At 54.0% G+C, this 13036-nt stretch overlaps 1 protein-coding gene across 3 annotated transcripts in view; it reads right to left on the reverse strand.

The window, feature by feature from the left end:
- GPR176 (G protein-coupled receptor 176) overlaps nt 1-13036 on the reverse strand; it is a 100768-nt gene that overhangs the window by 19352 nt on the left and 68380 nt on the right. For all 3 annotated transcript variants that reach the window (XR_012645940.1, XR_012645941.1, XM_074996965.1), the window contains exon 3: nt 2824-3076. Coding sequence is in view for 1 of the 3 variants with exons in the window: in XM_074996965.1 (XP_074853066.1) it covers nt 2824-3076 (253 nt within the window). In the remaining 2 variants the exon portion in view is untranslated. The remainder of the gene's footprint in view (nt 1-2823; nt 3077-13036) is intronic.

Genomic DNA, 13036 nt, shown 5'->3' on the forward strand with positions numbered 1-13036 from the left:
ATATTCTTAAACAGTGTGTAGTAAAGAAAAAAAAACAATCAAGTAGAGTTATTCAAAATACAAACAATTCAGTTCATAGGGCTCCTTTTTAATATGTTTAGGTGAGTTCCCATCCTGAGTTTCATTTTTAGCTCTTCTGAGTTTGAAAAATATCAAAAACTCAAAGGAAAACTCAGCTGAGTTTCTAGTGATTTTCACTCTCAACATTAGTCAGTCTTGAAACTCCATCTGTTTTGCTCAATTTGTGAGGTTTTTAATGAAACCCACAATAGCAAATTATAATTACCAAAACTTAATCCTTCAAAACTGGCTATATATAATGGAACTTATAACAGTATGCATATAAATTATGCACCCAGGCCTGCAAGCCCTGTGTGTATGGCTTTCTGTAGGTCCTTCTCAAAATCAGAGAGTTCTGTTTGCAGAAGCCCTGCAGAATTGAGCCCTATGGTTACTGATTTACATTATACTGATGCTCACTAGTGCTGTAATAATTACGGGCCACTCATTTTTCCCCATTCGAAAATTATGTTTTTCTTAGACTTGTGCATTTAGTTTGCATTGGGTAAAATTCAATTGTCGCTCTTGATCGTGACTGAAATATTAGGATGTAGTAGATCTTTAGCATGTAGATGGATAGTTCCCTTTTCTCCTTAGTCAGGTACCATATGTGGAAGGAAGAGTCAAATGATAAAGACCAGAAATGACAGCTACTATAATGAAAGCTAAAGAGGCACTTCCAGCCACAGCTGTAGTGTGCAATATTTTGATGAATATTAATTGAAAGGTTTTGGACCAAATTCATACCAGATTTAACCCTCATGATGTCAATGGTTCCTTACAGAAGTGACTCACGTTAACTACACCGTTATCAGATTAGCATGAACAGCTAATGTTAGTGTGATGTACAATATAAGGATCATTTTGCAACTCGCATAAAAGTTTCATGTTAGATAACAATTTATCATTACCTGTGCAATTAATTTGTATCATCACTGATTTTTACTAGACATTCTGCTTTCCTTTTGCAGATTTAAAATCCATTTATCTTATGTCATGGGACCAGCCTGCCCAATATTAACATTACCTTTCTGTTGTGGGTGGCTTATTTTGGTGCAGGGAGACAGCCTCCCACTCAGGGAGCCCTGGGACCCACAGGCCGTCACCTCTGTGCCCACTGTGTGGCGTGGAAGAATTCTGCCAAGAACCATCCAGCGTATCCAGCCAGCAGAGGGTAGGAAAAGAAGCAACCAAAGCAAGGGGTGTTAATCTTTTGGAGAACTCTCCCTAGTGTTGACTGACTTTCTTTGCCCTTTGCTGATTGGCTGTTTGTTCCAACCCTTCCTGTCCCTCGCAATCTCTTCACTTCAGCTTCACTCCAGGCTTGCTTCTCTTACCCTCTAACCTGCTGGGCTCCCCTGGCCACCTACACTTCAGTCTTCCCTCTCCTTTCCCTTTTCTTTTGATTTACTTTATCCTCTCCCATCCATACCTACTTAAAGAGAGTAAGACAATCATGGAAATAACTTTGTTTTCTACCATCACACTGTTCACTCTCTAGACCGTCCCCGGGGGGCCCAGGGCCTGGGGCAACCCCACTTCCCTCAAGTCCTCCCCCCCGCATACTCCCACCTCCATTGTAGCCCTTCCCTAAGGCTCCCTCCCACAAGCTATGACACCTGGGAGATTACCAGGGGGTGAAGTGGGCATGGTGCAGCAGCAGGGGTTGCCCCCCCCCCCAATTCTCACCGTGGCAGCAGGAGCCAGAGCAACCCAGCAGTTTGCTCCACTCCTCCCTTCCTGTCTCCCAGCCACTGGGCTCTGCTTCACCACATCAGCTGAAAGCAGAGCACTCTGTCCCCATCACTTGGGGGAGTGGAGCAGGCTGGGGCCAGGGCTGAGTTGCTCTCTTTGCAGCAGGCTGGGAGAGAAGCAGAGTAGACTGCTGGGGTCACCCCAGCTCCCAATATCACTTTGAGTGCAGTGAGGGGGCCTGACCCCAGGTGTTCCCCCACGCCACCCTAGGCCCTGCGTGTGCTGTCCATAGTACTGTTGAAGTGGCCACCACCGAGTCTGGGGCATCCACCCCAAACTGTCTTATGGAACTGACAGCTCTGTTCACTCTGCTCGCATGTTGTACCCTGATCCCCACCCAATGTCTGCCTGCTCTATGTAGATTACACGCTTTTTGAGGCAGGAACCATTTTTTTGTTTTGTTTTATGGTCGTACAGTGCTCAATGCAGTGACTGCTGGTCCATGATTAGGGCTCCAGTGTACTATGGTAATACAAATAATAGTTGGATATTAGCTTGGAAGCAAAAGTCCGTATTCTGTATGTACTTTTGTGTGCATGTTTGAGGGAAATCTGTATTTTTGGTTCCACTCATGTGAAACTGTACTTTTCCCTGTTAACAGAGATCTGCCTCAAGATGTGTGGGATCACAAAGAATTAATTACATAGCGAGCAAATTAATGGACGAGTATCCCAGAAGCTGTTCAGTCAAAGACTCATTACTAAGCAAGGATTAATGATAGGAGGTATGAGAAGTCAGAAGCATCTCTGAAGATAAATCTGTATATCAAAACCCCTCTGTGAAGTTCATAGCTACCAGGATAAACATCCAGACAACAAAGATTAATCTTTATATCCACATATCTGTGGAAGCAAGTTGAACTTTGTGGGCACAAAGCCAAGTTGAACACAGTTGATATAGTGACACAAGGTACCATTAAACAATATTTAACATTAAGATGTGAGTATTGGGCGGGGAAGGAAATAAAGAAAAACCAAGGACAGGATGCTAGTAAATTTGATCTCTTACCTGTCCAAAGCAATGGCAGGAAAACTAAGAATGGTCACTGAGCAGAAGACTTTGTGCAAGAATTTGACAATTTTACAGAAGAGCATGGTGTAGATCCACAGACAGCAATGTGGACTGGCACTAAGGACAATATCAAAAGGCACACAGACTAGACTGGCACAGATCCCAGAGCAGGCCAAGTTCTTAATGAAGCGGTTTGTTACTGATTTTAATACTGATGTTCTGCAGGTCGACCACAGCACCATGAAGTTTCCTGGGAAAAGGGGGAAGAAAAGGACATGACAAAATACAAATCCATACATTTTAATTCATTTGAATGTTTCACAGTACTGCAAATAAAAGAATTTGTTTAGAAGTAACTGAATTTGGTTCAGTCTGGTGTTTGTATTATATAGGCAGAGCTAGAGCATGCATGTGTGTGTGCAGAACGGGACACAGAGTTCAATTTCTAAACACAGATACTAAATAACATGTCCAAACCAGACACTGTGATGCTTAAATTGACACATGGGTGTATATAGCTGGCAATATGTTTTGAATATCCAAATATGCAAATCTGTTGAAGTCCCCATGCTTTAATAAGCTTGTATGCAACATTTTTAAAGATAAACACACACGAGGAAAACAAAGATTCAAAGTAAAGCTGATTTTACACTAATAATCTGGGGTGTGAAAATAGTTTGGCAACCTGCTTCTTACTACCTCTGGAGGCCTAGGTACATGTTTACAATAGTGCATTCAGGCCTGCATTGGGCAACAAATGAATGAGAATTTTCTTCATTTACTTTTTGGTTTATGGGATTCCATACAGACAACAATGCATAATTATACCACGGGAAAAAATAGAAGAGAAACACACAAGATGGAATCAACCAAGTTTTTCCAATATTCAAAGTAGGTAGAGTCTACAGTTTGAAGAGAAATGTGGGATGAGAAAGTGAGGAGGAAAAGAAAAAGGAAAGGCAGAAATCAACATTAGTTCAAATAGGTATTATCACTGATCATACTCTACTCTTGACAGAAAAAGTCTTACATCAAAGAAACAGTACTTTCTGAATAACTTCACCAGTAAGTACTAATACATAATGTTACAGCAGGTATCACCCAGTGGGGCTTTTACACATAAGCTTCCAAGTTCTTTTTCTTTAGTGGGCAACCTAATGTTCAGTCTCAGGAAGACATGCTGTACTGCTGTTAGTATTTGTTAGGCAGGGTTCTTTGTAGGAGGTCACTTCTGGAGACAGGGAGTTTTGCAAGCAGCAGAAAAGTTTACTGTCTGCCTTTGGCTTTGATAGAATAAAATCTTAAGGCAGTAACTAGTGTTGGTGTTGAGCTGAGATTCCTGCCCAGCATGCTGTTTGAGCCACCTTTGTTCTAGAATTGATGTATTTTATGCTTAGGTGAGGTCTAGACTTGCACTTGATCGACAAAAATATTGTCGTTCATGGGTGCTTAACCCTGCCCCCATGAACGACACAGTTTTCCCACGGCAAGTGAAAGTGCAAATGCTGCTGCTGAAAAATTAAACCCCCTCATTGAGGTGGAACTATTTTGTCAACAAAAGTGCCCACAAATGCACACATGCTGACTTTGAGCGATAGGGCTGTGCGGCACAGCCTTGTCAGTAAAAGCTGTGTAGTGTAGATGTGCCGTTAGTATATATCCAAGACTCTACATCACTGATACTTCTTCCCTTAGGAAGCTGACATCCACAGCCCAGGTATTTGTTGCTGCTCAGCAGAGGTATGACACAGGTGTCAAAACGGGACACTGGTGTCCTAAGAAATGACAGCACTAGCATGACATTTTCAGGATAAGTGTAGATCCTAAAATCCCATTTTGTTTCCCATAATTTTAAACTGAACCAGTAACAGCACACATAAGCTGTGTCTAAACGTGCAAAACACTTCAAAATAAATGGCCCTTTTCCAAAAGAGCAAGAGGAGCGTCCACACATGTAAACCTGCCTTTCAAAAGATAATTGAAAGAACCGGTCGCAGACTTCGAAATCCAAACCCAGATCCCACATCAGGAAGCTCCCTCCCTTTCGAAATAATAAAATCAAAAGACCACGTGTAGACGCTTCACAGTCCGCTCTGTCGAAATACAGGTCTGCCATGGCGCTGATCAGCTGGAGCGTGGGGCTACTCCAGTTGGCAGCAGCAGGGCTCTATGGTCCCTGGGTTCAGCGGCCTTAAAGCCGCACACATGCAGGAAACCTGTGGCAGGAAGCTGAGAGCATGCGAGGAGCAGCCTGCACACGCGCTCCAGCCTGACGCTCCAGCGGCCACATGGCAAGTAGCCAGCCCCCCGGTGAGCCCCACAGCCCCCCCTCCGAGCCCCCGCAAGGCTCCCAGGGGGAGAAAAAAAAAGGGCTCCCTCCTGGACAGAGTGGGAGCTGCGGGACCTCCTTGGCCTCCGGCAGGATAAGAACATACTGCACCACATGGGTGTGAAGCGGCACAATGCTGCAGCCTTCGGCCGCCTGACAAGGGGCCTCCACACCAGGGGCCACCCAGAGCGTACCACGGAGCAGGTATGCTCCAAAGTAAAAGAGCTGCGCCAAGGATATCCCCTGGCCAGGGACCAAGCTGGACGCTCCGGGGCAGGACCAGCAATGTGCCCCTTGTACAGGGAGCTACAGAGCATCCTGGGGACCCAGGAGAGTTCATCCCCCGTGGCTTTCCTGGACACCTCTGGGGAGAAGCTGCAGCCGGAGGAGGAGGAGGAGGAGCAGCCCAGATCGGGGACCCAGGAGGGCGAGGGGACCAAGGACTGGTTGAGCGAGGAGGGGGAGCTGACCATAGTGATCCCCTCCCACTCCTCCAGCCGGGTGACCGAGAGCTGGACATCTCCGGATGTCACCAAGGGACCCTCACGTACGTCCAGGGAGGGGCGCACACCTACTCCACAGGGTGGGGGCGACGCAACGGCTAGGTGCCCACACACAGAACCGGTGGTCCCTGGCCGCACACAGGCCAGCCCCTACATGGGACGCGGCACCCCACAGTGCCACACCAGTGATGCCCAGCACCCGCCCCCAGTGGACAGCGCCATAAGCCGCACAGGGGTGGCAGCCAGTCGGTGCCAGATGACACCCAGGGCCCACGCACCACAGGCCAGGAAGAGCCACCTGTGGAAGAGACCCCTGGAATCACGCCCAGCCTGGGAGGCCCGGTCCTGGGGGGGAGCCAGTCAGTGCTCCCTAGAGGGGTCAGTGTCCCTTGGGGGGGCGGGGGCCCTGTGGGATGGGCTTGAGTGGGAAGGTGACAGCTGGGTCCCCTCCATCTGGGACACACTACTGACATGCTCTCCTCCTCTCCACACAGCCGCACCATCCGTGGGCCAGGAGAGTGCCACGCCATCTCTCATCCCAGAGAGCGCGCCCGCAGCCGTCAGAGGTGTCCGGACTCCACCCCAGGCAGCGCGCCGTCAGGGCTGTGGCCGGAGGGCCGAGGAAGACCCAGCCACTCAGCGCCAGGCCGAGGTGGCCAAGGAGCACCTCCAGCTCGCCTGGGACGACACAGAGTGGCGGAAGGCAACCTGGGATAGACTGCTGGACACCCTTGAGGGCATTGGCCACACTGTGCGGGAGCACACAGCCACTGTGGCCCCCTTGGTGTCTCCCCCTGCTGTCCCTGCCCCCTCCACCCCCACCAAGCCTGCCCCCTCTGCCCCCACCAGACCCACCCACTGGCAACATTTGCCGGTGCAACTGGCACCCTCCCCCACCCGCCAGAGACCACCACCCCTGCCCCGGAATGAGCACCTCACCCCACTTCAAGTTAGGTTCCCCCCGTCCTGCTCTGAGTTAGGTTCCCCCTGCCCCCCTCCAAGTTAGGTTCCCCCGTACATATTATTTACAAACACTCAAGTTATATAAACACTTCTTTATTATTCACCACTCCGTGCTGTGCTCCTCGGTGGCTGGTGGGTGGTGGATGTGCGGGTGCGGTGCTGGTGGGGGTGGGGATGGGGGTGGGAGGGATGGTGGGTGACAGATGTGCATGGGATGTGGGTCAGTGGTGGCCATCGGCAAAGGCCTGCCTGAGGGCCTCTCGAATGCGGTGGCCATCCTGGTGGGCCTGGCAGATGAGGGCGGCGCTCAGCTGCTCATAGACAGCGCCAGCCAGAGGGCCCCCCGGGGACATAGGTGTCCCCCTTTCCCTCTACCTGGGGCACGTTGGGGACCCCGACCTCCAGCCATGTGAAGAAACACCTCCACCGCCCCTTTAGATGACCGAAGGCCTGCTCCACCACGTTGTGGGCGTGGTTGAGGCACTCACTGAATGCCTCCCGGGTGGGGTCGAGGTGTCCCATTTAGGGCCTCATGAGCCACGGCTGCAGGGGGTACGTCACATCTGCCACCATGCAGAGCAGCATGGTGACATCCTCCGCCACGGGGATCTCCCTCTGGGGGGCGAAGGTGAACCGGCCCCTCGCGTCCACCAGGGCCTGCAGCACCACTAAATGGTAGCCCTTCCTATTCACGTACCAGCCGGCGATGTGTGGCAAGGCACAGATGGAGATGTGTGTGCCATCGAAAGCGCCGTTGCAGTTTGGGAAGCCCAGGTCCTGTCCTGTGGATGTTGTTGTCCACATCCCCCAGGTGGATGACCCTACAGAGCAGCATTGCATTGATGGCCCTGACGACCTGCAGAGGGGGGAGGGGGAAGGGGGACACGTGCTCTAGTGCGGGTGTGGAGCCGTTGCCCCCCGCCTCGGGCCCATACTGCCCTCCTCCCGTCTGGCCCCTGGCCCCTGCAGCCCCCGCCCCCTCCCCCTCCCCCTCCCATCCAGCCCCTGCCCCATCTGGCCCCTTGCAGGGGAGGGTTCCCCTTGTCCCAGCCCCCTGCTCCCCCTGCCCACCCAGTCCCACCCTACCCCCATAAGTACAGCCCCGACAGTGGTCTTGCCCACCCCAAACTGCTGTCCCATGGAGCGATAGGAGTCCGGGGTGGCCAGCTTCCAGATGGCAATAGTGACCCTTTTCTCCAGGGTGAGAGCTGGACGCATGCAGGTGTCCTGGTGCCGGATTGTGGGGGTGAGCCAGTGGCAGATCTCGTCGAAGGTCTGCCTCAACATGTGGAAGTTCTGCAGCCATCTTTCCTCGCCCCACTCCCCTAGCAACACGCGCTCCCACCAGTCGGTGCTGCTGGGGTGGGTCCAGAGGCGTGAGGGCACCCGGGGGGGGCGCCTGGCGGTGCCCTGGTGGGGGAAGCCCTGTGGGGACTGCACAGCCACCCGATGAGCTCGGGTGCAGCTGCAGCAAGGGTGCACAGCACTGCCAGCAGGGCGTCCATGATGAGGGCATCCTCCTGCAGGAGCTGTCGCTGGGCCTCCATGGTGGGCATCAGTGGGCTCTGCCAGGCTGGGACAGGCTGCGCAGCACTCGGCTCATGTGGCGGGGAGGGCGGAGAGAGGGGCCCTTTAAAGGAGGCGGCTGGCTGCGGCCCCGGAAGGGCTTGTAGGCGATGGGACCCCGTCCGTGGCGTTTCCTGCCTCCCTTCTTTCGAAAGAGGGCTTGGAGCCATGTGGACGCTCTCTTTCGAAAGATCTCAACAGCACTTTGAAAGAGCAGATTGGAACACCGATCTGAAAAATGGCGGCAGGCTCTCCCTTTCGATAGCCGCTTGTTCGAAAGTTGAACTTCGATTTTAGCCCTTTCGGAAGGGCACTTACGTGTAGACACAGCTATAGTGACAAGCCATCTGCACACTAGAGCTGCATTTGCCAACCTTTTCAAAATTAAAACAAAAAAGCAGTCAAGTAGCACTTTAAAGACAAACAAAATAATTTTAGGTGATGAGCTTTCATGGGACAGACCCACTACTTCAGACCATAGCCAGACCAGAACAGACTCAATATTTAAGGCACAGAGAACCAAAACAGTAATCAAAGTTGACAAATCAGAAAAAAAATTATCAAGGTGAGCAAATCAGAGCAAATTATCACCTGGAGCCCACCCCCGGGGCATCGCAGCAGCAGGAGGAGGAGGAGGAGGAGGGGGACTCCTCCTCCGCTGAGACGGGGCTGCACATCGTCCTCCCCTCCCGGAGCAGGAGCCGGGCGTCCACCCCCCGGGTGTCCCCGGACCGTGGGAGTGGACCTACAGGTATGTACCCCCCCGGTCTACACCCCCGGGGTTGAGGGGCGGGGGTAATAGATATGTGGCCAGGGCCCTCCACATGCCCAGAGGGCCATGGCCCCAAGGACAGCAGTGCAATGTCCCTCACAGGAAGGCATCAGCCCCTTCCCCCGCACAACACAACAGTGCCATGCCCCATCCCCGGGGCAGGGGGGAGCGGAACCTCTAGGGTCCCCCGGGAGGCGGGGGTGGGACACCCCGCAGCAGCAGCAGCCGCAGCAGCATGTGATGGAGTGGCGGGAGTGCAAATGCAAGACTCAGGCTAGATATGAGCAACAAGCTGAATAGTTCCCGGGACAAAGGATGATCCTGGGGCTACAACTGGCAGGTGACAACCCTGCCCTGAACAAAGATGGGGGAGGAGCCGAGCTGGCATTGAATCGGGGGGGGGCCGCAGGTAGAGGCTAGGGGAAGGGAGAGCTGGAAGGCAGACAGCCTGAGGAGGGGGAAAGCTACACCCCAGAGGGGCACCCCTTGGGGTCTTCTCCCCAGGACGGGTTGGAAGGACTGTCTCTGACTGCTGTACTGTCACTCCTGGGAGAAACTGGGCATCTGTGGCCTAAGAAACCTCTCCTGTCAGACCCTGCTGAGTGAAGTGAGAGTCACTCCCGCCAGGGGACGGGGTGCAGTGCAGGGGGACCCGTGAACCCCATCACAGCAGCATCTCCCGGGGACGGGGATGGGGAACCTGCAGCACAGGGGTGGGGGGACAAGGGCCACGGCTCGGGGCCCACACTAACGCCTGTCTCCACTCTTCTTCCCCCCACCCCCCGTGTTCCGCAGCTGCACCATCGGAAGGACCGGAGAGCGCCGGCGAGACTTCAGTGGTCCCGGAATCCCCTCTGGGGCCATCGCTCCAGGCCAGCCCCTCGGTGGAGGACCGACCGGCCCCACAGCGGGCAAGACGGCGGACCCCGCAACACCACACGGCGGCGACGGACCCCCAGCTGCTGGTCATCCATCGTCAGCAGCTGGAGGTCGCGGAGCAGCGTCTGCAGGTGGAGCAACGCCACCTCCACCTGCAGGAGCGGGCGCTGGCCTGGTGCCAAGAGGCATGGGGGGCCTACATGGAGACATTCAACCGTCTCGTGGACTACCTGGCCCCCCGTGCCGCGCCGGCCGCCGCAGTGCCCGCCCTGCCCGCTCCACCCGCCGCACCACCTGCTGCTCCGCTCGTTGCCGCGCCGTCCACCGTCGCCGCGCCGTCCGCCACCGAGGGACACCTGGGGCCAGCTGAGACTCGCCGAACGTATCTTCCGGTCCGCCCAGCCACCAGCCAGCCCCGGACAGGGCTGCGGCCGAGGCGGGGCTCCTGGCCGCCCACCCCAGGTGCTGGACTATAGGGGCGTGGGGCCCAGGATATGCCCCCGCCCCTTGTATATAGTTGGACTTATGTTTTTGTGCCCCCCGTTTGCCCAGTCCCCCCCCCCATGTAAATAGTTCTCCCCGTCCTTGCAATCCCTGGTTTTCTGTTTTTTGTTACATGTAAATATATGGAAACTTTTTTATTATTCACTTATGTTATGCTTTAGTTAGTAGGTCTTGTACATAGTTTTGTCATTATTAGTTCAAAAAACAGTTGAAAAAAGAAAACCAGTTTCATTTTACCAACGAGTGCATGCTTTTATTTGTCCAGGAGAAGTGGCGGGGGGTGTGCTGTTGGGTGCTCCGTGGTGTGGGCATAGGGGCAGGGAGTGTTGTGGAGGAAGGGGGGGGGCGCAGTTGGGGGCCTGGCAGAGTTCACCCCGCGGCCTCCTCGAAGTGGGCCCGCAGGGCCTCCCGGACCCGGGTCCCTTCGGGGTCCACCTGGCGACTGGGGGCAGCGGGTGGCTGCACATCGCCCCTGCCGGCTTCCACAGCCCAGCCCTGAAAAAAGGCCTCCCCCTTGCTCTCCACCAAATTGTGCAGGGCGCAGCAGGCACCCACAATCTGGGGGATGTTGTTGGGGCCCACATCCAGGCGGGTCAGGCGACATCTCCAGCGCCCTTTGAGGAGGCCAAATGAGCGCTCCACCACCTGGTGCGTGTGGTTCAGGTGCTGGTTGAAGCGCTCCTGGCTGGCAGAGAGATGGCCCGTGTACGGGTGCCTGAGCCAGGGCCGGAGGGGGTATGCTGCATCTGCGACGATGCAGAGGGGCATGGTGGTGTCCCCCACAGGGCTCTCCTGCTGGGGGATGTAGATCCCCGCCTCCAGCCGGCGGCACACGCCCGAGTTCTGGAAAACCCGGGCGTCGTGGGTGCTGCCAGACCAGCCCACATACACGTCCTGGAAACGGCCCCGGCTGTCCACCAAGGCCTGGAGGACCACTGAGTGGTAGCCCTTGCGGTTGATGTACTGTCCTCCACTGTGTTGCGGGGCGCGGATGGGGATGTGAGTCCCATCCAGAGCCCCGAAGCAATTGGGGAAGCCCAGCGTGGCAAAGCCCGCGATGGTGGCATCTGGGTCCCCCAGCCTCACGAGCCTGTGGAGGAGCATGGCGTTGATGGCACGCACGACCTGCAGGGAAAGCACATGGGAGAGCACCAATGAGGGGTGTGCAGGGTATGCGTGGCCCTGCCCTCCCCTCCCCTGCCCTGCCCTGCCAAGGCCCCCCTGCCCACCACCCCCCCGTGGGTTCTCTTACCTCCATGAGGACAGCCCCGACGGTGGCCTTGCCGACGCCAAACTGCTGTCCCACGGATCGGGAGCTGTCTGGAGTGGCCAGCTTCCAGATAGCGATGCCGACCCGTTTCTCCACAGGGAGGGCACGCCGCATGGCAGTGTCCTGGTGCCTGAGTGCGGGGGTGAGCCACTGGCACAGCTCCATAAACGTCTGCCGGCTCATCCTGAAGTTCCTGAGCCAGCGGTCGTCGTCCCAATCCTCAAGCACCAGCTGCTCCCACGAGTCGGTGCTGGTGGGGCAGCTCCACAGGTGGCGGCGTGTGAGGTGGGGGGGAGGTTGGGGTGCTGCTGTGTTGGGGGTTGAGCCCTGCTCCCCTGGGGGCCGCTCCTCCTCCGGTGTGGCAAGGAGGTGCTCAGCTGCCTCCCACATGGCATGGATCAGGGTGAGTACTGCTCCTGCAGGGAGGGCTGGGTGGACCTCTGGCTGCTGCTGCTGAGGGTCCATGACTGCGTCGCCCGAGGTCTGTGTGCCTATGGCTCCTCAGACCGCGTGCTGTGCAGGCTGAGTGTTTCTGGGAGGGGCCCTTTAAGGGAGCGGCTAGCTGTTGCCCCGGAAGCGCTAGTCCATCCTGTGACCCTGTCTGCAGCTGTGCCTGGCATCCCTATTTCGATGTGTGCTACTTTGGCATGTAGACGTTCCCTCGCTGCGCCTATTTCGATGTGGTGCTGCGCAATGTCGATGTTGAACATCGACGTTGCCAGCCCTAGAGGATGTGTAGACGTTATTCATCGAAATACCCTATTGTCGCTACTACTTCGAAGTAGGCTTCACGTGCAGACGTAGCTAACAAGTGTTAATAGACAAATTGAAAATGCCACTGAATTGAATGAGGATCCTTGATTCACTCTGCCAGCTAGCTTTTTAAAATCTAACTAATATCTTACTGTGTCATTTAGAAAGGTGTGCAGTATAAATTCTGAAATACTCCCCATTGATATATAAGGTTACAGGCAATACCTGTAATTCTAAATTCAATTTTATATCAATTGTATGGTGTCTCTTATTACCCAAATTCCTATTTGGTAGCTGACAAAATATTTAGCTAACTATTTACTATTTGATGTATTTTAAAATGGAATCATCATTTAGTTTTGGCAGGTGCCGAAGGCACGAGCAAATATTCACCAAGCAGCATTCAGTCAGCTGTGTTTAAAGCACTAGCTAGGAGCTATCCAATCAATCAGATCATTTTAATCTAAGTCTCCAGTTCTTTCTATTCTCCAGTTATTAAAGGAAGACAATTCAGAAAGTTCCAGCCTACTATTGTGATACCCCGGAGCAGGGGAGAAGCTGATGGCTTTGTTTTTAAGTTGAAATCCTTTACCTATTTTGAATTTCTTTAGTTGCTCTTCAAAGTAAATCACTAAAGCACTGCAAGGTTCACCCAGCTCTGTACAAATGAA

The sequence above is a fragment of the Carettochelys insculpta genome, chromosome 6 (assembly GCF_033958435.1).
Source record: "Carettochelys insculpta isolate YL-2023 chromosome 6, ASM3395843v1, whole genome shotgun sequence".
Lineage (NCBI taxonomy): Eukaryota > Metazoa > Chordata > Testudines > Carettochelyidae > Carettochelys > Carettochelys insculpta.